Below are 25,124 nucleotides of genomic sequence, written 5' to 3'. Positions count from 1 at the left end.
GAGCCCCCCGGGACCTCCCCTAGAGCGCCCGGAGACCCCCAAGCCCCCAAGCGTCCCCCTCAAAGGCTGCCGGGGGCTGCCCCAGAGCCCCCCCGGACCCCCCAAGATCCCAGGGACCACGTGGACCTCCCCCCAGAGCCCCCCCAGGACCCCTCAAGATCCCAGGGACCACATGGACCTCCCCCAGAGCTCCCCCGGACGCCCCAAGATCCCAGGGACCACATGGACCTCCCCCAGAGCCCCCCCGGACCCCCCAAGATCCCAGGGACCACATGGACCTCCCCCAGAGCCCCCCCGGACCCCCCAAGATCCCAGGGACCACATGGACCTCCCCCCAGAGCCCCCCCGGACCCCCCAAGATCCCAGGGACCACATGGACCTCCCCCCAGAGCCCCCCAGGATCTCAGGGAGCTCTTTCCAGAGACTCATGAGACCCCCGGGAGCTCTCCCCAGAGCTGCCCCCAAGACCCCAAGAGCTCCCCAGGACCTCCCACCAGAGACCCTCAGAGCACCCCAAGACCCCTGGGACCTCAGGGACTTCCCCCCAGAGTCCCCCAGAGCTTCCTGGGACCTCCGGGATCTCCCTCCATAGCTCCCCAGAGACCCCCGAGAGCCTCCAAGACCCCTGCGACCCCCTCCCAGAGGCCCCTGAGTCCTCCGGGACCTCCCCCCAAAGTCCCTTGAAGCTCCCTGAGACCCCACCAGAGCCCCCCAGGGCGATGGAGACAAGATCTTAGGAAGAAATTCTTCACGATGAGGGTGGGGAGGCCCTGGCCCAGGTTGCCCAGAGCAGTGGGGGCTGCCCCATCCCTGGAGGGGTTCCAGGCCAGGTTGGATGGAGCTTGGAGCCCCTCATCCAGTGGGAGATGTCCCTGCCTATGGCAGGGGGTGGGACTGGATGGGCTTTGAGGTCCCTTCCAACTCAACCCAAGGTGTCCCTACCCATGGGGTTGGAACTGGATGGGCTTTAAGGTCCCTTCTGACTCAACCCAAGGTGTCCCTACCCATGGGGTTGGAACTGGATGGGCTTTAAGGTCCCTTCCGACTCAACCCAAGGTGTCCCTACCCATGGGGTTGGAACTGGATGGGCTTTAAGGTCCCTTCCAACTCAACCCAAGGTGTCCCTACCCATGGGGTTGGAACTGGATGGGCTTTAAGGTCCCTTCTGACTCAAACCGAGGTGTCCCTACCCATGGGGTTGGAACTGGATGGGCTTTGAGGTCCCTTCCAACTCAACCCAAGGTGTCCCTACCCATGGGGTTGGAACTGGATGGGCTTTAAGGTCCCTTCCAACTCAACCCAAGGTGTCCCTACCCATGGGGTTGGAACTGGATGGGCTTTAAGGTCCCTTCTGACTCAAACCAAGGTGTCCCTACCCATGGGGTTGGAACTGGATGGGCTTTAAGGTCCCTTCTGACTCAACCCAAGGTGTCCCTACCCATGGGGTTGGAACTGGATGAGCTTTGAGGTCCCTTCCAACCCAACCCAACCCAACCCAACCCATTCCACTATTGTAACATACGTCACTTATCAAATTCCAGGTGTTTGATACCAAGCCCATCGCCCGCCTTGTCCTCCTTGCCCTTTTCACCCCGGCGGGCCCAGGGCCAGGCATGACCCGGTCATTGAGTGAGGCCGAGTCAATAACCGCGTCGGCATTAGCATCACGCCTGGCCGCGGTGGCAGCGTGATGGATGAGCACAAGGGAAGGACCCGCCGAGCAGCTCCGGCCGGCAACGGCGATTCATCATCGAGGAATCGGAGGAATCCAGATGACTTAATTATTCAGATAAAAGGGGGAAAAAATGGATTTGAGTGTTGGGAAGTGGTTGGGGCAGGGGAAAAATAATCAGGTGCTTTGAAAATTTGGGTTAAAGATCAGTTAAATATTAAATATTCAGTTAAATCGTCGGTTAAATATCAAATAGTCAGTTAAATATTCAGTTAAATATCCAATATTTGATTAAATATTCAGTTAAATATCCAATATTTGATTAAATATTCAGTTAAATATCAAATAGTCGGTTAAATAGTCGGTTAATATCCAATATTTGATTAAATATTCAGTTAAATATCAAATATTCGGTTAAATAGTCGGTTAAATATCCAATATTTGATTAAATATTCAGTTAAATATCAAATATTCGGTTAAATATCAAATATTCGGTTAAATAGTCGGTTAAATATCAACTATTCGGTTAAATATTCAGTTAAATATTAAATATTCAGTAAAATAGATGGTTAAATATCAAATATTTGGTTAAATATTCAGTTAAATATTAAATATTCAGTAAAATCGATGGTTAAATATCAAATATTTGGTTAAATATTCAGTTAAATATTAAATATTTGGCTATAAAATAGGAAAAGGGGAAAAATTAAGAGAGGGAAAGACTCGGAGATGTAAAAGTCAGATCAGAAAGTACTCAGACAGGAAAAGGATCAGAGAGGAATGGAGTCAGGAAGAAAACTATTAAGAGAAAAGTATTTGGATGGAAAACTACTAAAGGGAAAAATCAGATCTAAAAACGCCCGGGTGTTTCAAACTGCAGATATTAAAAAAATTCAGGTTAAAAAATCAGATCTGAAAATATTCCAATGTAAAAACCCACCTGGAGCAAAACCACCCGGGGCAAACGGGAAAGAGTAGAAAAATTCAGGTGGGAAAAAAAGTCAGATTTAGAATTGATTCGGGGCTGGGGAAGAGGAGGAAGAGGAGGAAGAGGAGGAAGAGGAGGAAGAGGAGGAAGAGGAGGCTCAGAATGATGATGGAGGAGGAAGAGGAGGAAGAGGAGGAAGAGGAGGAAGAGGAGGAAGAGGAGGAAGAGGCTGAGGAGGAGGCTCAGAATGATGATGGGGAAGAGGAGGACGAAGAGGAGAAGGAAGATGATGATGAGGAGGAAGAAGATGAGAAGGAAGATAATGATGAGGAGGAGGAGGAAGTAGATGAGAAGGAAGGTGATGATAATGAAGAGGAGGAGGAAGGTGAGGCTGAGGGTGACGAGGCCGAAGTTGGAGCCTTCGCGCCGCTCGTTTCCCTTTGTCTGGGCCCTCGCTCCTTTGTTTCTCCACTGCCGCTCTTTGTCTCCCGCCAGCTGCTCCCTTCCTCCTCTTCCTCCTCCTCCTCGATGGGACCTGGGAGGGGGTCAGGATCCGGCCTCTGGGTACCAGGATGATGCCTCCCCCATTCCCTCATCCCTAAACGAGACCAACCCCTCTCCCAAACTGGTCCCAGTTCCCCCCCTCAACTCATTTTTTGGGCTGTTTTTTCCCCCTTTTGGGGCCCCTGGGGGGCACCGAGGGTCCCCGTTTGGGTGCTGGATGTGGAGGGGACCCAGTGGGAACCACCCGGTCACCCAGTGCCCCCAGCTCTGCCCCCACCCAGCCATGGGGGTCAGATTAGGGCTGGAAAAATGGGGGGTTGGGATGAAAAAAAAAGGGGTTCTGGGGTGAAAAGGGGGCTTTTGGGGGAGAAAGAAAGGGTTTTCGGGGTGAAACCCACCTCCCACCCCAAACTCTCCTCCCTAGCCCCAAAATCCCTTCCCAAACCCCACATTCCCTTCCCCAGCTAAAAGGGCTTTTTTCCCCTTCTAAAAGAGCTTTCCCCCCCCAATAGCTTTTTGCCCCTCTAAATGTTTTTTTTTTGCCTTCAAAAAGGACTTTTTTCCCCACTCTAAGAGGACTTCTCCCAACCAAAATGTTTTTTCCTTTCTAAATGGGCTTTCCCCTCTCTCTATGGACATTTTTTTACTAATAAATAGGCTTCGCCCTCTCTAAATGGACTTTTTCCTCTCTAGAGAGCCTTCTTCCCCTCTAAAATGGCTTTTTTTCCCTTCTAGAAAGGGGTTTTCCCCCCCGTAAATGGACCGTTTCCCCCTCTAAAAGGACATTTTTCTCTCTAAAATGGCTTTTCCTCTCTAAATGGGCTTCTTTTCTCCTCTAAAAGGGCTTTTTTTCTGCTCCAAAAGGGCCAGTTTTCCCTGTAAGTGGCTTCCCCCACCTCTAAAAGTGCCTTTTCCCCTGTAAATGGACTTTTCTCCTCTAAATGGTGTTTCTTCCCCTCTAAAAGGACTTTTTTTCCCCCTCTAGAAGAGCCTTTCCCCATCTAAAAATGGCTTTTCCCTCTCCAAAAGGGCTTTTTCCACCTCTAAGATGGCTTTTTTCCCCCCTAAAAGGGCTTTTTCCACCTCTAAAAGTGGCTTTTTCCTCTTTTTCCTTCCTCCCCTTCTCCCACATTTCCTCACCCCAAGCCTTCCCTTCCCCGTGCCCTCTGGGCGGGGGATCCAAACTCATCGCATGCGGGGCAGCCAGCGCAGGGCAAGGAGAAATAAAAGAAGAGATGTTTTTTATTGGGAAAGATGACATTTTTATTGTCTCTCGTATCGTGCTATTTTCTTTTCTTTATTACCCAGCTCCAGCTTGATTTTAGCCTCTAACAGAAGCGAAATGATTTTTCCAAGAGGGTTTTTATCCTAGTTTTTTTTGGACATTCCTCCCCTTTTTTCCTACCCATGTTCTCTTTTTAAACACACCATTAGAAAAGTATCGCTTGGCAGCTGGGACGCCAACACCAGGAAGGGGGAGCAGCCAGCGATAAAGAATAAAAGGAACCAATAAAGATTAATTATCTAATTAACAGAGACATAAAATATCAAGAGGAATAAATAAACCTCTTGCCCAAATTTGGGGATGGGGTTAGGGATCCAACCCGCGGATGGGAATTGCGACCCCCGCCTGTGGGTCCCCAGCTCTTTGCTGGGCACAAGCCCTTACGTTTTGCCTCTTTTTGCCCCAAAATGGGGCTGGGGAGGGCGGGTGGGGAGCGGTGAGGGGGTCCCAGGGGATGGGGTGGGCGTCCCCCGCATCTGATCCAGCGCGAAGGCTGCCGGGTCCTGTGGGAAACGGTGTCGGAGCTGCTGGGGCTGGGGGCAAACTGGAAGCGTCTCCAGCCCACACATCCCATCCTGCAGCATCCCTCATCCTGCAGCATCCCCACCTACGTATCCCAACCCTACAGCATTCCAACCTCAGAGCATCTGTTCCATAATTCCCAACATTGCGGCATTCCAGTCCCACACACCCCAGTCTCGCAGATCCCAACCCCGCAGCTTCCTTCATCCCGCAGATTCCCAACCCATACATCCTCAATCCTTCATATCCCAAACCCGCAGCATCACAGTCTTGCACATCTGCATCTCCAGCCCCAAAGCTTCCCAGTCCTGGAATCCCGACCCTCCAGCATCCCAGTCCTGCACAGCCCAGTTCCATACATCCTAACCTCACAGCATCCCAACCCTCCAGCATCTCAGTCCTACATATCCCAGCCCCACAGCATCCCAAACCCACAGCATCCCAGCCTTGCAGCATCCTGCCCCTGCAGCAGCCCAATCCCACAGTATCCCAATCCTGTATATCCCAACACACACATACCAACCATGCAGCATCCCCATCCTGCAGTATCCCAGTCCTGCAACTTCCCAGTCCCACACGTCCCAGTTGGGCACAGCATACCAATTCTGCAGCATCCCAGTCCCACAACACCCCAATCCTGCACAATCCCACCCCTGCAGCATCCCAACCTCAGAGCATCCCAGCCCCGCACATCCCAGTCCACAGCTTCCCAGTCCGGCACATCCCAGTCCGCAGCTTCCCAGCCCCGCACTTCCCATCCCGCAGCTTCCCAGTCCGGCACATCCCAGTCCGCAGCTTCCCATCCCGCAGCTTCCCATCCCGGTGCTGGGTGCGGGGCGGTGCGGGGCCGGCAGCTCTCTGCCTCCCTCTAGCGGCTTCTCCCCGCACAGCGGCGCCTGCAGGAACCCCGTGTCCCCAGTCCAGCCCAGTGCTTTCCAGTCCAGCCCAGTACCCCTGTCCTAAGCCAGCCAAGAACCCCTCCAGTTCGGCCCAGTGCTTCCCAGTCTGGCCCAGAGCCCCTCCCTCTTCCCTTTCCTCTTCCCTTCCCCTTCCTGACTCCTTCCCCAGGCCGGTAACAGCCTCTTACCGTAAATGAGCGGATTCATTAACAGCCACATTAATTATGTGTCATCATTACTCAGGGCCAGGCTGGGACTGGGCACCTCATGGGGTGTGTGTGGGGGAAAGTAACACTGCAAATTCAGCCTCCTCCCCCCAACCCGCACCCCCAAACTGGGTCAACACCCCACACCCCCAAACTGGGCTGTATCCCCACTCCCGCATCCCCAAACTGGGGCGTACCCTCACCCCACACCAGGGGGTAACCCCACCCCATATCCCCAAACCAGGGTCTCCCACAGGGGATGCTCCCCAAAGATGAGACGCAGGCCAGGATGCAGCATTTATTGCTTGGGGGGGAAAGTGAGGCACAGGGACATGCAGACACCCCAGGGAGCCCCCCAACATCCCGCACCCCCCACCTCCATGTCTCAGTTTCCCTCCCAACAAAGCCACTGCCCCACAGGTTAAATAGCTTAAAAACCCCAAAAACGGGGATTTGAGAGGAAATCAAGGGGTGAGGAGGGGAAACTGAGGCACAGCTGGAGGCAGCATGTGCCCCAGGGCTTGTTAGTGTTGAACTCGTTCAGCTGGGGAGACTGGAAGGTCCTTGCTCCAGGGGAGGGGAAACAGAGGCACAAGGGGGTGCAGCTTGATCCCACTTGGCTCTCAGTAGGGAAACTGAGGCACAGATCTGTTCTTCCCCCTCAGAGGGAGATCCTGGGTTTGGTTCTGGGGCGTAAACTGAGGCACGGATCCATTCTCCACCTCCTAAAGGGACCCCAAACCAGTTCTCAACTGCAGAAACTTAGGCACAGACCCATTAATGCCTCCTTAAAACCCCGACCTTGCTCCCAATGGGGGAAACTGAGGCACAGATCCATCCTCCACCTTCTAAATCCAAACCCTGGTGCCTCAAACCAGTTCCCAGCTAAGGAAACTGAGACACAGATCCATCCTCTATCTCCTAAAGGCACCCCAAACCAGTTCCCAGCTGGGCAAACTGAGGCCCAGACCTATTAATGCTCTCCCCAAAACCCCAACCTTGCTCTCAGCAGGGGAAACTGAGGCACTGCTCCGTCTTCTCCCTCAAAGCAAGACCCTGGGCTTGGTCCTGAGTGGGTAAACTGAGGCATGGCTCCATCCTCCCCACCTCCAAGCCCCCTGTCTTTTCCTCCAACAACTCCAGTATTCCCAGTTCTCCCAGTCGCGCCTTGGCCAGTTCCTCCCAACCCCGGTTGGCGCGGGGGTTTCGGGGTGAGGGATGGGGTAACCCCTCGATGCGTACAGAGAGGCTGGCAGACGCCAGGGCACGGCGCGCACGCTGCTCGGCGAAGCGCCCCACACCGACCACCAAGCCCACACCCAGCAGCCCCACAGCTCGCACCAATGCTCGGTCGCAGAGTGCCATTAATCGATCGCGTTGGGCGGGAGGCAATTCGTTGGGGGTCAGATTGCGACCGCTAGAAGCCAGGAAGAGGAGGGGACAGTGGTTGTGGACGAAGCAGTGACGGAAAAAAAGCTGGGGGTCCGGGCAGAGTGTCCGGATGAGACCCCAAAAACGGGCGCCGCTCACCTCTGCCCGGTGGCAGCTCAAACCCAGCACCGGGCGCTTAGGGTGCTCGTCCGGCGGCTTCTGCACCGTCCCGGCAACACGCAGCCACTCCCGCACGTGCCAGGCTTCTCCGAAAGGGACCTGCAAGATTGGGGAAAGGGGTTAGGGGGGGCTGGGAGGCACCCCAACACCCCTGTGAGGCAGTTTGACCCCCCTGGGAACTGGGGGGGAGCCCTGGAGCTGAACTGGCTGCCTCCGTGCCTCAGTTTCCCTCATCTGGGGTTGCATGGTAATGGATTGGGACCCCCCAACCACCCCTGTGCCCCAGTTTCACTCACCCGGTGCCCCATAAGGATGAACTGGATACCCCCAGCACCCCATAACCAATGTCATGCCTCAGTTTCTCTCACCTGAGACCCCATGGAGATGGACTGGGACCCCTCCAGCACCTCAGAACCACCCCTGTGCCTCAGTTTCCCTCATGTGAGGCCCCATAGGGATGAACTGGGACCCCTCAACCACCCCTACGTCTCATTTTCCCTCACCTGAGGCCCCATAGAAATGAACTGAGACTGCCCCAACCACTCCCGTGCCTCAGTTTTCTCCACTTGAGACTCCACTGAGAAGGGCTGGGAGACCCCCAGAACCTCAGAACCACTCCCGTGCCTCAGTTTCCCTCACCTCGGGCCCCCCAACCACTCCCGTGCCTCAGTTTCCCCGTGCCGCACCCCAGTCTGAGCCATGCCGAAGGGGCCAGGGTTCATGCCAAGGAAGAGGACGCGTTTCGGTGTGCGGCAGTAACGGCGCACAAAGTCACGGTGGAGCTCCCAGGCATAGTCAAGCGGGCGGTAAACGTGGCTGACGGGGTCACCGAAAGGCGGCAGCGCCCGCAGCAGCGTGTTCTGCTCCCACTCCAACTGCAGGAACCGCCCCGCCAGGCCGCCTGCCTCCTCCTCATCGTCATCATCTTCATTCTCATCCTCTTGCTTCACCGACACCAATTGCACCGGCTCCATCACCGGCACCGCCGTGGTCTCCTCCATGCTGCCATCGCCTAGGGAGAGGAGAGAGGGGGGACATGGGGACAGGGCAGCCCCTGCCCCCTAACTGCCCCTTCAGGCCCCCCCAAACTGCCCCCTTTGCGCAGCCCTGCACTCCCAGGGCCTCCCAACCACCCCACAGTGCAACCTTACAACCCCCCAGGTGCCCCTTAACCACCCCCAGCCCCACAATTGCCCCTGCCCCCTAACTGCCCCTTCAGGGTGCCCCAACTGCCCCACAGAGCAGCTCTGCATCACCACAATCCTCTCAATTGCTGCCCCCCCAACACCTAATTGCCTCCTCAGGGCACCCTAACTGCCCCCCCACCCCAACTACCTCATGGAGTGGCTCTGCACCCCCATAAATCCCTCAATTGCACTCCCATGTACCCCAACCACCCCCCAGCCCCAGAACTGCCGCCCCCCCGGGCTCCCCAAACTGCCCCCTACGCCCACCCCTGTGCCCTCAGGGCCCCCCAACCACCCCATCATAGCAATACACATTCTCAGCCCGCCAACTGTCCCACAGAGCAGCCTTACACCCCCACAGCCCCTCAAGTGCCCCCTAATTGCCCTCCAACTGCCCCCTTCACCCATCCTCTTGCCTTCAGGGCCCCCATCTCCCCCACAGAGGAGCCCTGCACCCCCCTAACTGCCCCCTAAGTGCTTCCCCAGGGTCTCCCCCAGACCTGCCCCTGTTCCTCTGCTCTCCCCAACCCCCGTGACGTCACCCCGTCCCTCCGGGCCTACCCGTGCCGCACAGCCCTCGATGCCACCGCCGCCTCCCCCCTCCACCCCGCCCTGCCCTTTAACCCCCGCGCGCGGGGGATGCTGGGAGCCGCTGTCCACCGCCTTCCCGTCGTGCCTTGCGCGCAGACACTTTGGGGCGGGGAAGGCGTTTCCCGTCGTGCCTTGCGGCAGGAACAGGGACAAGGGGGTCGGAAGGGGCGTGACCTCTGAGGGCTCCACCCATCGGCGCGCGAGGGGTGGGCGGGGCCGAACGGGAGGCGGTGGCGCAAGGGCGACCCCTGGCGGGGCGGGGACAAAATGTGGGAGGGGGCAAGGGCGGGTCAGAGGGGGGGGAGAGCAGGAGTGGGGGGGCAAAGAGGGGGTCAGAGAGGGGAGAGTAGGGAGGGGGGCAATGGAGGGGTGAGGGTGGAGAGGAGGGAGGGGGGCAAAAAGGGGGTCGGGGAAGAGCGGGAGGGGGCAATGACGAGGTCAAGGTGGAGAGCAGGGAGGGGGCAAAGGGGGAGGACAAAGTGTGGGAGGGGGAAAAGGGGGAGAGCAGAGAGGGGGGTAAAGGGGGGGAGGGGGCAAAGCAGGGGGACCCCAAACCCCTCCCATGCCCCCGCCTTGAGCCCCCCAATCCTCCCACCCCCACAGTCCTGTGCATCCCACATGCCCCCCCCGTGACACCCCGTGTCCCATTCCTCTCCCCGTCCCCCCCTCGTGTCAAGTGTCATCACCCCCATTTCCTCCCTCCCCCATTCCCCCTTCTGCCCCCCATTCCCCATCCCTCTCCATTCCCTGTCCCTCCCATTCCCCTGTCCCATTCCATTCCACCCCCCCTTCCCTCCCCTTTCCCCTTCTCCCCCCATTCCCCGCCCCCCCCGCAGTGTCGCTCCGCGCCCACCAGGTGGCGCCAAGGACCCTACCGATGGGATCCGGGGGCGGGGGGGAGCTGGGACCCCTCGAAATTGGAGGGGGGACACCCTGGCCTAGGGGGAGGGATCCCTCCTGAAACAGTACTGGGCCTGAACTGGGCCATACTGGGGCCGGGACACAGTTGCCCCCCCCACTCAGTGAAGCAGAGGCTCCTGAAAAGTGACCGTTTATTGGAAGCAAATGTGTGGGAGGGATGTGGACCCCCGGGATGGGGACACTCTTGGATGGTCATGGGGACAACCCAGGACAGCCATGGGGACATCCCGGGATAAGGTCACTCCGGGATGGCCATGGGGACATCCTGGGATGGCTATGGGGACATTCTTGGGGGTGTCTGGACCAGGGCACCCCAGGATGAGGACACCCAGGGATGGGGACACTCCAGGATGGCCATGGAGGCACCCTGGGAGGGGTTTGGTCAGGGACACCCCAGGATGGGGACACCCTGAAATAGGGACACCCCAGGACAGCCATGGGGACACCCTGGGATGAGGACACCCTGGGACAGGGACACCCCGGGATGGGGACACCCTGTGGGGGTCCAGACAGGGAGACTCTAGGATGGGGTCCCTCTGGAATGGGGACACCCCAGGATGGGGACATCCCAGGACAGCCATGGGAACACCCTGGGGGCGTCCAGACAGGGAGACCCTAGGATGGGGTCCATCTGGAATGGGGACACCCCAGGATGGGTACACCCTAGGACAGCCAGGGGGATACCCCGGGGATGGGGACATCCTGGGACAGCCATGGGGACACCCTAGGATGGGGACACTCTGGGATAGGGACACTCCGGGAGGGTCCAGACAGGGAGACCCTAGGATGGGGTCCCTCTGGAATGGGGACACCCCAGGATGGGGTCACTCTGGGATGGCCATGGGACATCCTGGGGGGGGGAGGGGGTCCAGCTAAAAACATCCACCTTAGAAAAAAGAGCAAAAAACAGGGGGGCAGAGCCCCCCCAAACCCGCCCCCACCCCTCCTCTGGGGCCGGGGGGAGGACGGGGACACAGGGGGGTTCCTGGGGACATTAGAGACACACATACGGGGGGCAGGGGACACGGGAGGGGCTATGTACAGGCGGGGGGGCCGCCTTAGCTGCGGGGGGCGTCGCGGTCTTTGCTGTCAGTGTCCTCGGGGTACGCGTGCCAGGTCAGCCGCTCCTCATAGAACGCGATGACAATTTGGGGACACTTGAGGTTCGCCTCCTTTGCCAGCACCAGGTCGGCCTCGTCCGTGTCCTTCCTGGGGGGGATTGGGGGGGACACAAAAGGGACACAGGTGAGGGGGGTGGGGGGGACACAGATTAAAGGGGAAAGGAGACACAGATCAGGGGACAAATTAGGGGGACAAGGGGACACAAATTAGGGGGCATGGCAGGACAAATGGGACACAAATTAGGGGGGATATGGACACAAATTAGGGGGGACATGGAGGGGACACACAAAGGAGGTGTCCCTGTCCCCTCCCTCCCAGGGTGAGTGAGGTGGCCTCACCACTTCATGAGGAACATGAGTTCCCCGCAGGAGTCGGTGGCACCGATGATCTTCTCGGGCTCCAGGCCCCGCTCGAAGCCCCGGGCGATGTCATTAGTCTGCAGATTTTTTAGGGTGAAAAAAAAGAGATTTTGAGGCAGTGAAGGGAGGTTTGGGAATCGGGGGGGGAGAGGACAGGGTTGGGGATAGCGGGGTGCTGGCCCTCCCTGGGGGCAATGAGTCCCTGTCCCCATCCCTTGGTCCCTGTCCCCATCCCTGCGTCCCGGTCCCCGTGTTGTTCCAGAAGCCCTGGGATGATCGATGTTTTCCCCTGGGAACGCTTTGCTCAGCGGCAGGTGCCGAAGCCTCCGGGGTGGTTAAACTTCCTGATAAAAGGAAGGCCACAAAGACCAAACTCGCCTAATCTAGACGCTGGGAACAGGACGAGGGAGATAAGGAGCAAGGAAACAATTCCAAGGGAATGAGGTCATTTCAGAATGCCCAGGGACAAACCCAGACCAGAATGAGGGCATGGGATTGAGGAGTGGGTGCTGGGGGGTGCGGCTGGAATCGGGTCCCTGTCCCTGTGGTCATCCCTGGGTCCCTGTCCTCGGCCCTGTGTGCCCATTCCCATCCTCGTGTGCATTTCCTGGGTGCCTGTCCCCATACCTGAGCGCCCATCCTTGTCCGCGGGCCCCTGTCCTTGTCCTCATCCCTGGATCCCTGTCCGTGGATCCATCCCCAGCCCTGTGTACCTGTCCCTGGGTGCCCATCCCATTCCTTGTGTGCCACTCCCCGGGTCCCTGTCCCCTTCCCTGCGTGCCCATACCTGTTCCAGCATGCTCTGCGTCCCTGAGTGTCTGTCCCAGTCACACCCCCTCCCTTCCTCACCTCCCTTTTCTTCTTGGCCTTGACTTCGTCCCCGCCCCCGGGCAGCGCTCCTTTCCTCTTGGCGCCCTCTGCCTTCTCCCGTTGTTTGTTCCCATCGCCTTCCTTCATCTTCTTATATTTCCTCATAAACTCTGAAATCAACTCCGGGCAATCCAGGTTCTTCTCCGGCTCCCAAGTGTTGTGTTCCCTGTCAACAAATCACCATCATAATAATCCTCACCTTTCCCAGCCCCCGTTCCTGTTGGATACTCACTCGGAGAAGCCCTTCCACTTGGGCAGGTACTCATCACCATCCTCATCCTCACCATTCCCAGCCCCCGTTCCTGTTGGATACTCAATCGGAGAAGCCCTTCCACTTGAGCAGGTACTCATCCTCATCACAATCCTCATCCTCATCATTCCCAGCCCCCGTTCCTGTTGGATACTCACTCGGAGAAGCCCTTCCACTTGAGCAGGTACTCATCACCATCCTCATCCTCACCATTCCCAGCCCCTGCTCCTCTTGGATACTCAGTCGGAGAAGCCCTTCCACTTGAGCAGGTACTCATCCTCATCCTCACCATTCCCAGCCCCTGTTCCTCTTGGATACTCACTCAGAGAAGCCCTTCCACTTGAGCAGGTACTCATCCTCATCCTCACCATTCCCAGCCCCTGCTCCTCTTGGATACTCACTCGGAGAAGCCCTTCCACTTGAGCAGGTACTCATCACCATCCTCATCCTCACCATTCCCAGCCCCTGCTCCTCTTGGATACTCACTCGGAGAAGCCCTTCCACTTGAGCAGGTACTCATCACCATCCTCATCCTCACCATTCCCAGCCCCTGCTCCTCTTGGATACTCACTCGGAGAAGCCCTTCCACTTGGGCAGGTACTCATCACCATCCTCATCCTCATCCTCATCATTCCCAGCCCCCGTTCCTGTTGGATACTCACTCGGAGAAGCCCTTCCGCTTGAGCAGGTACTCATCCTCACCATTCCCAGCCCCTGTTCCTCTTGGATACTCACTCGGAGAAGCCCTTCCACTTGAGTAGGTACTCATCACCATCCTCATCCTCACCATTCCCAGCCCCTGCTCCTCTTGGATACTCACTCGGAGAAGCCCTTCCACTTGGGCAGGTACTCATCACCATCCTCATCCTCATCCTCACCATTCCCAGCCCCTGCTCCTCTTGGATACTCACTCGGAGAAGCTCTTCCACTTGAGCAGGTACTCATCCTCATCCTCACCATTCCCAGCCCCTGCTCCTCTTGGATACTCACTCGGAGAAGCCCTTCCACTTGAGCAGGTACTCATCACCATCCTCATCCTCACCATTCCCAGCCCCTGCTCCTCTTGGATACTCACTCGGAGAAGCCCTTCCACTTGGGCAGGTACTCATCACCATCCTCATCCTCATCCTCATCATTCCCAGCCCCCGTTCCTCTTGGATACTCACTCGGAGAAGCCCTTCCACTTGAGTAGGTACTCATCACCATCCTCATCCTCACCATTCCCAGCCCCTGCTCCTCTTGGATACTCACTCGGAGAAGCCCTTCCACTTGGGCAGGTACTCATCACCATCCTCATCCTCATCCTCACCATTCCCAGCCCCTGCTCCTCTTGGATACTCACTCGGAGAAGCCTTTCCACTTGAGCAGGTACTCGGCCTGGCCCTTCACCACGCGCCGGTCCAGCACCTTTTCCACCACATATTCCTCCTCGTCTCCCGAGGACGAGCTGTCGGCTGCCCGCTTGCTCCTCTTGCCCATAGCGCAGCGCCCACGGGTCCTGGGGGTGACACGGGGACTGGGGGTTATTGCGGACCCCTACTGCCCCCCAACCCCTGCAAGGGGGCTGCAAATGGGAGGTAGTGGCGAAGGAGACAGCGGCTTCCTAAATCCCTAAATGGGATTTAGGTTAAAATGCCTAAAAAATTGATTTAGGCACAGGGAAGGGTAACTTGGGTTAAAATCAAAAAGCCAAGAGATTTAGGAACAGAGAATGGTGGGGTTCGGGGTGAAAACCCATCAAAATTGAGAGATTTAGAACAGGGAATGGAGGTTTGTTGTGTGAAAAAACCACAAAAATGGTGGTGATTTAGACACAGGCAAAGGAACATGGATTAAAAGTCCTAAAAACAGTACAGATTTTGGCACAGGAAGGGTAATTTGGGTGAAAGCCCCTAAAACCAGCAGCATTTAGGCACAGGGAATGGTGGGGTTTTTTTTGGGGTGAAAAGCCCTAAAACTGGTAGGGATTTAGGCACAATGAGGTGTAATTTGGGTGAAACTCCCTAAAAACGGATGGCTTTGGGGGGGGAAAGGGATGAGTTTGTGAGGAAAAGGAGCCGCTTTGTGTGGAAAAGGGATGGGTTTGCATGGAAAAGGAGCACTTTGGGGTCGAAAAGGAATGAGTTTGCGTGAAAAAGGAGCCGTTTTGGATAAAAAAAAGGATCTGTTTTGGGCGCAAAGGAGCAGGGACGGAGCCCAGGACGACGCATACCTACAGCCGCGTGCGGGAGACCGCGAGGAACAAAAGAAAAGCACCGGTTTTTGTCAAAAGGTGCCGTTTTGAGGTAAGAAAAGAGCCATTTTAAGGCCAAAACTGATGTTTTGTGTCTAAAAAGCGCCAGACCGGGTCTGTCGGGCTCGTCCCGGGAGCGGCGGGGCCAGAGCGCGCCGAGGGGGCGGGGACAGCATCCCGCCACGGCTCCCCATTGGATGAGAGCGCCGCGACGCGGCCCGTGATTGGCTGAATGCTCCAGAGGCCCCGCCCCCGGCTGGCTCGGCGCGCCGGCGAGGCCCCCTGTCATTGGCTGAGCGCGCCAGCGGTCCCGCCCACTCAATGGGTCAGCGCGCCAACCAGCCCGCTCGTTCATTGGCTGAGCGCCCCGCCACGCGCCCGCCCATTGGCTGAACAACGCCGCGGCCCCGCCCGCTGATTGGCTGAGCCGGCTGTCAAAGCCCGCGACGCCGCACCCCTCCGGCGCTCCTATTGGCTGAACCGCCTGCCCATCCCGCCAGCGGGTCCCGCTGTTCCCATTCCCCCCCCCTTCCATTCATCCGCCGCCCGCTCGCTGCTAACCTGGGCGGGGAGCGGCTCTGGCGCGGGCCCTTCCGCCGCGGTCTGACCGCCCCACCGAGCCGCCTCCTCCACCGCCAAAACCGCCCGCAGCGCGCAGGCGCCGCCAACCTCGCTCCGCGCATGCGTTTCCCCCCCTCCCCCCATTCACAGCCCCCCCATTTTCCCTCCTCGCCCCGTGCGCATGCGTCGAAGCGGGCCCACCTTGGGCGCCCACCGGCGCGAGGCTGCTCCTCGCCGCCGCCGGGACTCGCCGCCGCGGCGCCGCCACCGCCGCCGCGCCTTCCTGCTGCTGCGTGCCCGCCTGCCGCGGCGCGCTCGCAGATCTCCGCCGGGGCCCGCGCCGGGCAGCGCTGAGCGGCGGCTGCCGCGGCCAATGGAAGTGGCGGAGGAGCGAAGGCAACCAATCAGAGCGGAGCGGAGGGCGGGAGCGGCAGCGAGGCAGCCAATCAGACGAGATCTGGGGGAGTCGCCGTGCTGGAGCGGGAAAAGCGGTGGTGGCGGGGCCACTGCAGTTCCGTCCAATCAGAGCAGATCATGGGCGGGGCATCGCACGCCGTTGGCCAATCAGCGCAGGCGGGGAGGCAGCGCTCCGCCAATGAGGGCGCGCTGCTCTGTCCCAGCTCGCGGCAGGGGGCGGTGAGTGGGCGTGGCTTCAGCCGTAGCAACCAATGAGAGGCGAGATGAGGCGTTGCTAGAGCCGCATCGCCCAATGAGCGTCGGCCGCAGGGCGTGGCCTCGGCGGTGCCGCCCAATGGGAACGGGCGTGGGGCGGGCGGACGGCGGGGGCGGCGGAGTGAGGCGGCGGAGCTCGCATCGCTCGGCCCCTTTCTGTGTCGGCGCCTCGCAGAGGGAGCATCGCGCGCTGAGCCGCCGAGCCCCGCGCTGCCGCCGCCGCCGCCATGGCCAAATCCGAGGTGAGCGCCTCCCAACCCTTTCCACCCTTCCTTTTTCCCCGCGGCCTCTGCTCTCTCCCCCTCCGCCCCCCCGCCCCCGCCGGCCTCGCTTACTACCGCGCGCGGGCCTGGCGCGCGCCCCGCGCCTGCGCGCGCCCCCCGCCCCGCGGCTCCTGCGCATGCGCGCGCGCCCCGCCGGCCGCTGGAGGGGTCTCAGGGCGCATGCGCAGGGGCGACGCGCGCGCCCGCTCGTTTTTCTTTATTCCCCTTTCCCCCCCCTCCCTTTTCCCGCGCGCGCGCCGGGGGCCACGTGCGCGCCTTTGTGCTCGGGTGGGCGATGGCGGCCGCAGCGGCGCCGCGCATGCGCGGGGCGGGGCAGGGATCGAGTGGGGGGAAGGATGGGGGGGACATGGAGAGAGGGCCCCGGGGTGGGGGGGATCGCGGGGGGAACCTCGAAGGTGTGAGGAGGGAGGGGACCTCGGGGGGGCTGGGTGTCCCCAAAGACGGGACTGAAGGGGCGCTCAGGGGGTTGGGGGGGGCTCAGGGGCCTTGGTGACCCCAAAGGTGGAGCTGGGGGTGCCTCAAAGATGGAGCTGGAGGGATGCCTAGGGTCCTGGGTGATCCCGAAGATCGGGGTTCGAGAGGCCTCAGGGGATAGGGGAGCCCCCAAAGATAGGGCTGGGGGTGGTGCTCAGGGATTTGGAGGGCTCAGGGGCCTTGGTGACCCCAAAGATGTTGCTGGGGGCCTCAAAGATGGAGCTGGGGGAGGTATTCAGGGTCCTGGATGACCGCAAAGATAGAGAGGGGGGGGTGAACTGTCTGGGTGTCCCCAAAGATGGAATGAGGGGGTGAACTGTCTGGATGGCCCCAAAGACGGAATGAGGGGGTGAACTGTCTGGGTGTCCCCAAAGACAGAATGAGGGGGTGAACTGTCTGGATGGCCCCAAAGACAGAATGAGGGGGTGAACTGTCTGGGTGGCCCCAAAGATAGGGCTGGGGGGGCTCAAAGGTGGGGTTGGGAGGTTGCTTAGGGTGCTGGGGGGCTCGGGGGCCTTGGTGACCCCAAAGATGGAATGTGGGGTAAACTGAGTGGCCCGAAGATAGAGCTGGGGGCACTCAAAGGTGGGGCTGAGAGGGTGCTCAGGGGGTTGGGGGGCTCAGAGGCCTTGTTGACCTCAAAGATGGAGGTTTAGGGGATTGAGGAGGGTTAAGGGGCCTTGGTGACATGAAAGATGGGGGTTAGTGCTGCCTCAGGGGACTGGGTGGCCTTGAAAGATGGGGAATGAGGGCGTCTCGGGGAATTGGAGCTGCTCGGGGGCCTTGGTGGCCCTGAAGATGGGGACTTGGGGAACTCAAAGATGGAATTGAGGGCAGGGGGGAAGAGCTGTCTGGGTAGGCCCCAAAGATGGACATGGGGGATGCTTAGGGGATTGGGGGGGCTCAGGGGCCTTGCTAGCCCCCAAAATCGGGGCTGGGGGCGAGGTGATGAGCCTGAGTGACCCCAGGGTTGGGGCTGGGGCGGGGCTGGTTGGGGCATGAGGAGTCTGTGTGGCCCCAAAATAGGAGCAGAGGACGTTGGGGCTGGGAGGGCTCAGGGGCCTTGGTGGCCCTAAAGATGGGATCTGGGGAGCTCAGGGTCCCTTTAGGGCCTTGGTTGCCCCACAGATGGGGTCTGGGAGGGTGTAGGGCCCAGAGAGGGGGCCAGGGAGTGGGGTGAGGGCATTTTGAGGTGTCAGGACATCGCTAGGGGTATGGAAGGTCTAGGGAGGGGTGGGGGGTGTTTTGGGGTGATGGGGCCTCCCTGGAGCTGGGAGGATTGAAAGGGAAGCGGGGTTGGGGAGTGGCAGGGCATCCCCAGCACCTCCCTCATGCTACTGTCCCCCATCTCCTCGCAGTCTCCGAAGGAGCCCGAGCAGCTCCGCAAGCTTTTCATCGGCGGCCTCAGCTTCGAAACCACAGACGAGAGCCTGCGCAGCCACTTCGAGCAATGGGGCACCCTGACCGACTGCGTGGTGAGGACCCCTGCCCCACACTGTGCCCCCTAAGTCCTTTCCAGCCCCCCACCGTGCCGCCCACCTCCTGCCCCGACCCCCTCTGCTCTCCCAGCATCTCAGGTGCAGGGACAGGGGAGGCAAATGTCTGCCCTTGGTGACCCAGCATGGACGGAGGTCGAGGCCTAACGATGTGGATAATGAGGGAATGGGTTGGGTTGGAAGGGACCTCAGATCCCATCCAGCTATGGGTCCACCTCTAGCTAACCTCTAGCTCCAGGTCCACCTGTAGCTCCATTTTCTGTGTTCTCCCCTCATTTCCAGCCCTAGAAGGCGAACTGTTATTTTGGGGTTAAAAATTCTGGGCTTTTTCCTCTCAGTCCTTGGTGCTGTCAAGGTTTTGGCACCTATGGATCCACAGGGCACATCTGCAGGGATGTCTCTCTGTGCATCCATAGTGTTGGTGGGGAAAGACTATGGATCATGGAGTTCTGGAATGGTTTGGGTTGGAAGGGACCTCAAAGTCCATCCAGTCTCACCCCTGCCATGGGCCCCCACTGGATCAGGGGCTCCAAGCCCCATCGAACCTGGCCGTGGACACCTCCAGGGATGGGGCAGCCCCCAATGCTCTGGGCAATCAGGGCCTCCCCACCCTCTCAGCGGAACATTTCTTCCCAAGATGTCATCTAAATTTCCTTTATTTCAGCTCAAAACCCTTCCCCCTCGTCCTTTCCCATTGGGTATTAGACTGGATGATCTTCATGGTCCCTTCCAACCCAAACCATTCTGTGGTTCTTTCCCTGCACTTCCTGATCAAGAGCCCTTCCCCACCTTTGTTGTAGACCACAAGGGGGGGAGCTGAGGGAAAGGAGGGTCCATATTCCTCTTTTTTGGGGCTGTTCTGTCTTGGAGGGGGCTCCACACCATGGCCTGACGTCTCTCTCTGTCCTCCCAGGTGATGAGGGACCCGAACACCAAACGCTCGCGAGGCTTTGGCTTCGTAACGTACTCCTCGGTGGAAGAGGTCGACGCCGCCATGAATGCCCGACCACACAAAGTGGATGGCAGAGTCGTTGAACCAAAGAGGGCCGTATCCCGAGAGGTAGGAGGAACCGACGCTCCCTCAGGAGCTCCGGAGGGGCTGGCAGAGCCCAGAACCGGATTGAGGGAACCCCATTGGATCCCAAAGCCACCCTGCCATATTCCCGCAGGATTCACAGCGGCCTGGAGCCCATCTCACAGTCAAGAAGATCTTTGTGGGCGGCATCAAGGAGGACACGGAGGAGCATCACTTGAGAGACTATTTTGGCCAGTATGGCAAAATTGAAGTCATCGAGATCATGACAGACCGCGGTAGCGGCAAGAAGAGGGGCTTTGCCTTCGTCACCTTTGATGACCACGACTCTGTCGACAAGATAGTCAGTAAGTCAGAAAAAAGTCCTTCACGGAGAGAGTTCTTGGGCTCTGGCAGAGGCTGCCCAAGGCGGTGGTGGAGCCCCCATCCCTGGAGGGGTTTCAAAGCCAGGTAGATAAGGTGCTCAAGGCTGGTTCAGTAGTGGATGTGCCCAGGGAGGTGGTGGAGTCTCCATCCTTGGAGGGGTTTAAACACCAGGTAGATGAGATGCTCAGGGATGATTCAGTGGTGGACAGGGATGGTTGGACTCAATGATCTCAAAGATCTTTGTCAACCAAACAGTTCTGTGATTCTAAGAAAGGCCTTGAAGGGCTGGAGTGCCCCTGGAGAAGGGGAGCAGAGCTGAGGTATGTTCTGAAGAACAAGGGTTATGAGGAGCAGTTGTAGGACCTGGGGTTGTTCAGCCTGGAGAAGAAGCAGCTAAGAAACCTCATCGCTCTGCAACTGCTTGAAAGGAGGTTGTAGTGAGATGGGTATTGGTGTCTTCTCCCAAGTGACAGGTGATGAAATGGTCTCAAGTTGCACCAGGGATTGTTTAGATTGGATATTGGGAAGAATTCCTTAATGAAAAGGGTTCTCAGGTGCTGACAGAGGCTGCCCAGGTCGGTGGTGTAGTCCCCGTCCCTGGTGGGGGGTTCAAAAGCCGGATAGATGAGTTGCTCAGGAATGGTTCGATTGTGGACAGGTCAGATTCGATGATCGCAAAGATCTTTCCTAACTAAACCATTGAACGATTCTCCAAGTGCGCCGTGTGCTGCGAGGGGGAAGAAGGCACCCAACTTTGTACTCCCCCTCCCCTCACTCTCCCCGCAGTTCAGAAGTACCACACTGTGAACGGGCACAACTGCGAGGTGAGGAAAGCCCTCTCCAAGCAGGAGATGGCCAGCGCCTCGGCCAGCCAGCGAGGTGAGCCCGCGCCTCGTCCCCGGCGTCCCCCCGCGCCCCGAGCCGCCGCTGGACCCTGCTGCCTGTGCTGTTCCTAAAGGCTGTCCCCCCCCTCCCCCCCCTCTCCTAGGCCGTAGCGGATCCGGGAATTTCGGCGGTGGCCGCGGAGGCGGATTCGGCGGCAATGACAACTTCAGTCGCGGCGGCAATTTCGGCGGCCGTGGTAAGTGGTTTGGTGGGATCCAACCGATTGCCAGCCACAAAGAACGCCGCGCCGGCTCAAGATGCAACCAAAACTTTAACCCAACGCCGCTGCCGCTCCGGCTGCCACAGTTCTTCCTCCCTCCACGCCGGGAATTTTGCCACCCCGATCCGGTTTTTGTTTCGCAGCCCTAAACCACCAGCGTGGATGGATTGAACCACAACGGTTTGTTCTTTTCAGGTGGGTTTGGTGGCAGCCGCGGTGGTGGCGGTTATGGCGGCGGCGGAGACGGCTATAATGGATTTGGCAATAACGGTAAGGCCAGAGCGGGATTTCTCTGCCCGAGGACGCCCGCCGGCCCCGTGGCCCGGCCCCGACAGCGGATGCCGCCCGTCATCGCCTTGCCGAACCCGGAGCCTGGCCACCACACACCTGCCAGGGCCGTTCTCAGTCCTCAGTGCCCTCCTTCCTTTCCTCCAGGTTACGGTGGCAGCGGCCCTGGTTACTCCGGCGGCAACCGGGGCTACGGCGGCAGCAGCACCTATGACGGCTATAACAACGGCGGTGGTGGTTTTGGCGGCGGCAGCGGTGGACGGCGTCCAGCCCGGGGACCCGCGCTCGCCGTGCGGAACGGCCTCTCCGAAGCGGGCACAGGTGAGACCCTCTCCACCCCAAAATCTTCTCGGTCCCCAAAATTATCTCAAATATAACCTCAGCCCTCCAAATTCCCTTCTGGCCCCCTGAGTATCTCCCCTCAGTATCTCCTCTCAGCCCCCTAAATCCTTTCTGGCCTCCTGATATCTCCCTCAGTCCCTCCAAGTCCCCTAAATTCTCCCTCAGCCTCCTAAAGCCTTCCCCCTGGCAGTGGGGTCCCTCCAGGATCCCAGTTTAACCCCCCTCATGTCTCTGGGGGGGGTGTCTCTGGGCTCCCCATTAAACTACTCTGAAGTTCTCAATGGCTCCATTAAAGCCCTTGGGGTTCCCCCGTAAACCCCACAACCTGCTTCCAGTGCCTCCAGGGCCCCCATTAGCCTGTTAGCCCCCCAGCCTTTCGGCTCCCCATTAACCGCCTCCCAAGCTTCCCAGTGCCTTGAGGCCTCTCATTAAACACCCCCCAACCTCTGGGCTCCCCAGTAGACCCCCCACCCGCAAGCTCCCCAATGTTTCCAGGGCCCTTATTAACCGCCCCCCCATCCTCTGGGCTCCCCATGAAACCCTGCACAACCTCCTGATGCCTCCAGGCTCCCAGTTAAGCAACTGAGACTTCTGGGCTCTCCATTAACCTTCCCAGTGCCTCTGGGCCCCCCCCTCTAAGCTCCCCAGTGCCTCCAGACCACCCATTAAGCCTCCAACCTCTGGGCTCCCCATTAAACTCCCTGTGGTCTCTGGGCTCCCCATGAATGTCCCCCAATCCTTTCTGCTGCTCCCCAACTCCTCCTGCTGACCCCAAATTCCCTCTCTTCAGGCAGCAACTTTGGCGGCGGGGGAAACTACAATGATTTTGGCAGTTACAACAACCAGTCGTCCAATTTCGGCCCCATGAAGGGGGGCAACTTCGGGGGCAGGAGCTCGGGGCCATACGGCGGCGGTGAGTGCTGTGGTGGGGGATTCTGCCTACAGCCCCAAATCCTTTTTATCCCACCCAGAAAATGTGTCTCTAATCCCTCCTTCTGCAGGCGGCTACGGCAGCTCGAGTGGTGGCGGCAGCTACGGCGGCGGCAGGAGGTTTTAACACCCAGGTGAGCTTGTTCTCCACAGCATTTCCATTGTTCCGATCGTTCCAGTAGCGTGGATCCTGGAATGGGTTGGAAGAGACCTCAAAGCCCATCCAATCCCACCCCCTGCCAGGGGCAGGGACACCTCCCACTGGATCAGGGGCTCCAAGCCCCATCCAACCTGGCCTGGAACCCCTCCAGGGATGGGGCAGCCCCCACTGCTCTGGGCAACCTGGGCCAGGGCATCAACATCCTCCCAGGAAAACATTTCTCCCTAAGATCTCATCTCAATCTCCCCTCTCTCAGCTCAAAACCGTTCCCCCTTGTCCTCTCTCTACCCTCCCTGATCAAGAGCCCCTCCCCAGCTTTCCTGGAGCCCCTTTCAGTACTGGAAGCTGCTCTAAGGTCTCCCCACAGCCTTCTCTTCTCCAGGGTGAACAACCCCAATTCTCTCAGCCTGTCTTCATAGCAGAGGTGCTCCAGCCCTCAGATCATCTCCTTGGCCACCTCTGGGCTCACTTCAACAGCTCCATGTCCTCTTTATGTTGGGGATTCCGGAACTGGAAACATAATGGCCCCCTCGCAGTGTCCCCATGACCCTCACCTGAGCCACTGGAGAACTCGCTGATGCTGAAGGGGGCTCACTTTGAGAAGGGGATAGCAATGAGGTCTCCCCTCAGCCTCCTCTTCGCACCAAACTCCTCCAGCTCCCTCAGTCTCTCCCAGACCCCCTGTTCTCCAGCCCTTTCCCCAGCTCCATTCCCTTCTCCGGATGCGCTCCATTCCCTCGAGGTCTTTCTTGGAGTGAGGGACCCAAAACTGAACCCAGGATTTGAGGTGTGGCCTCTTTGCACGAGTCCAGGGGGACGATCCCTTCCCTGCTCCTGTGGCCACCGCAGGGCTGATCCAAGCCACCTCCTGGGCCACCGCTGGCTCATGTTCAGCAGCTGTTGACCAACACCTCCAGGCCCTTCTCCTCTGGGCAGCTTTCCAGCTGCTCTTCCCCAAGCCCGGAGCTACCTGGGGTTGGTGTCACCCACGTGTAGGACTCAGCACTGAGCCTGGTTGAACCCCATCCTGTTCGTTGCTGCCCATGGATCCAGCCTGGCCCGATCCCTCTGCAGAGCCTCCCTGCCCTCCCGTGGCTCAACACTCCTACCCAACTTAGTGAGGGTCCAGTATATTCCAGTATATACCCCGATATATTTCAGTATATAGTGATATATTTTCGTACATACACAGATATATTCCAGTATGTACTGATATATTCCAGTATTTATTCCAGTATACACCAATATACTCCAATATACACTGATACACTCCAGTATATATTCCACTATATACTGATGTACTCCAGTGTATTCCAGTATATACTGATATATTCCCATATATACTGATGTATTCCAGTATGCAACAATATATATAGATATATTCCAGTATATATCAATGGACTCCAGTATATACACCAATATTCCAGTATATACACCAATATATTTCAGTGTATTCAGATCTGTTAGTACACATTGCAGTAAATGCAGATATACTCCAGTATATTCCAGTATACACCAATATATTCCAGTATAAACCTTATATTCCAATGCAAACCCTTATATTCCAGTATAAACCCATATATTCCAGTCTATACCCATATATTCCAGTCTATCCCCCAGTCTATTCCGGTATCTCAGGATCCCCAGAGTGGTTCCAGCGTGGTTGCACTCACTCTCTCTGCATTCCTGCAGGAGCCCCGGTGGAGTGGGATTGGAGGCGGCGGCGGCGGTGACGGCGGGGGCTCGGCCGCTCCCGAAGAGGCGCGGTGGCTGCCGTTGTCCTTTGCCACCCAGGACTGTGTTTGTGACTAAATTGTACACCAGGTTCTTTTAGTTTTTCTGTGCCGTGGAAGCATTCCGACGAGGGCTCCCGGAGCCTCGGGTTTTATTTGCGCGCCCGTGCTGTCGATCGCTCACTGTAACTCAACGATGACGCTGAATAAATGTCTCCTTTTTTTTTTTTTTTTTAATTTTTTTATTTTTTTACCATTTTTTTACCATTTTTACATCGTTTCGGACCTTTCCACCCTCAAGGCTCAGCCTCCCTTTCCCCCAGTGCAAAACAACTCAAGCTTTCCCCACTCCCATCCCCAAATTTCCTCCTCCTTGCTTTATCCCGGGGTCTCCCCGTGGCGTTGGCTCACCCCCAGTGTCCTCCTCCCCCCGGCAGCACCGCAGGGATGATGTAGGTAAGAGTGGCTTCATATGTGTGTCCCCTATGTCCCCATCCTCCCATCCTTTTTCCCCCCCCGGCATCGCTAACGCCTGCCTTCACTTTTCCAGAAGCTGCCGGTACTGCGAGAGGAGCCCACG

The 25,124-nt window shown here is 58.3% G+C and overlaps 3 protein-coding genes across 8 annotated transcripts; 1 reads left to right on the top strand and 2 right to left on the bottom strand.

The window, feature by feature from the left end:
• Positions 1–6,386: 6,386 nt before the first annotated feature.
• On the bottom strand, positions 6,387–9,463 carry SMUG1 (single-strand-selective monofunctional uracil-DNA glycosylase 1). 2 transcript variants are annotated; one of them, XM_054051595.1, is made up of 4 exons: positions 9,316–9,463; positions 8,254–8,579; positions 7,547–7,666; positions 6,387–7,433 (listed from the first exon to the last, which is right to left on the bottom strand). In XM_054051595.1, exons 2-4 carry the CDS (start codon positions 8,566–8,568, stop codon positions 6,990–6,992), a joined length of 879 nt encoding a protein of 292 aa, XP_053907570.1. In that variant the 5' UTR covers positions 8,569–8,579; positions 9,316–9,463; the 3' UTR covers positions 6,387–6,989. The 2 variants fall into 2 exon arrangements, with proteins under 2 accessions (XP_053907570.1, XP_053907569.1); XM_054051594.1 differs by having other exon boundaries at positions 6,390–7,666.
• Positions 9,464–10,816: 1,353 nt separating this feature from the next.
• CBX5 (chromobox 5) lies at positions 10,817–16,022 on the bottom strand. Of its 2 annotated transcripts, none has more exons than XM_054051600.1 (5): positions 15,863–16,022; positions 14,210–14,365; positions 12,597–12,783; positions 11,727–11,824; positions 10,817–11,475 (listed from the first exon to the last, which is right to left on the bottom strand). In XM_054051600.1, exons 2-5 carry the CDS (start codon positions 14,344–14,346, stop codon positions 11,325–11,327), a joined length of 573 nt encoding a protein of 190 aa, XP_053907575.1. In that variant the 5' UTR covers positions 14,347–14,365; positions 15,863–16,022; the 3' UTR covers positions 10,817–11,324. The 2 variants fall into 2 exon arrangements, with proteins under 2 accessions (XP_053907575.1, XP_053907576.1); XM_054051601.1 differs by lacking the exon at positions 15,863–16,022 and adding an exon at positions 15,662–15,776.
• Positions 16,023–16,430: 408 nt separating this feature from the next.
• HNRNPA1 (heterogeneous nuclear ribonucleoprotein A1) lies at positions 16,431–24,772 on the top strand. 4 transcript variants are annotated; one of them, XM_054051587.1, is made up of 11 exons: positions 16,431–16,575; positions 18,450–18,566; positions 19,501–19,647; positions 19,757–19,967; positions 20,773–20,865; positions 20,975–21,067; positions 21,287–21,361; positions 21,527–21,700; positions 22,512–22,634; positions 22,723–22,785; positions 24,504–24,772. In XM_054051587.1, the coding sequence occupies exons 1-10, from the start codon at positions 16,561–16,563 to the stop codon at positions 22,776–22,778; spliced, it is 1,104 nt and encodes a 367-aa protein (XP_053907562.1). In that variant the 5' UTR covers positions 16,431–16,560; the 3' UTR covers positions 22,779–22,785; positions 24,504–24,772. The 4 variants fall into 4 exon arrangements, with proteins under 4 accessions (XP_053907562.1, XP_053907561.1, XP_053907564.1 ...); XM_054051586.1 differs by having other exon boundaries at positions 20,945–21,067; XM_054051589.1 differs by lacking the exon at positions 21,287–21,361.
• Positions 24,773–25,124: the final 352 nt, after the last annotated feature.

Source organism: Cuculus canorus, chromosome 29, assembly GCF_017976375.1.
Source record: "Cuculus canorus isolate bCucCan1 chromosome 29, bCucCan1.pri, whole genome shotgun sequence".
Lineage (NCBI taxonomy): Eukaryota > Metazoa > Chordata > Aves > Cuculiformes > Cuculidae > Cuculus > Cuculus canorus.
Note: the sequence above shows the minus strand (reverse complement) of the source record. Positions and strands in the feature narration are given on the sequence as shown.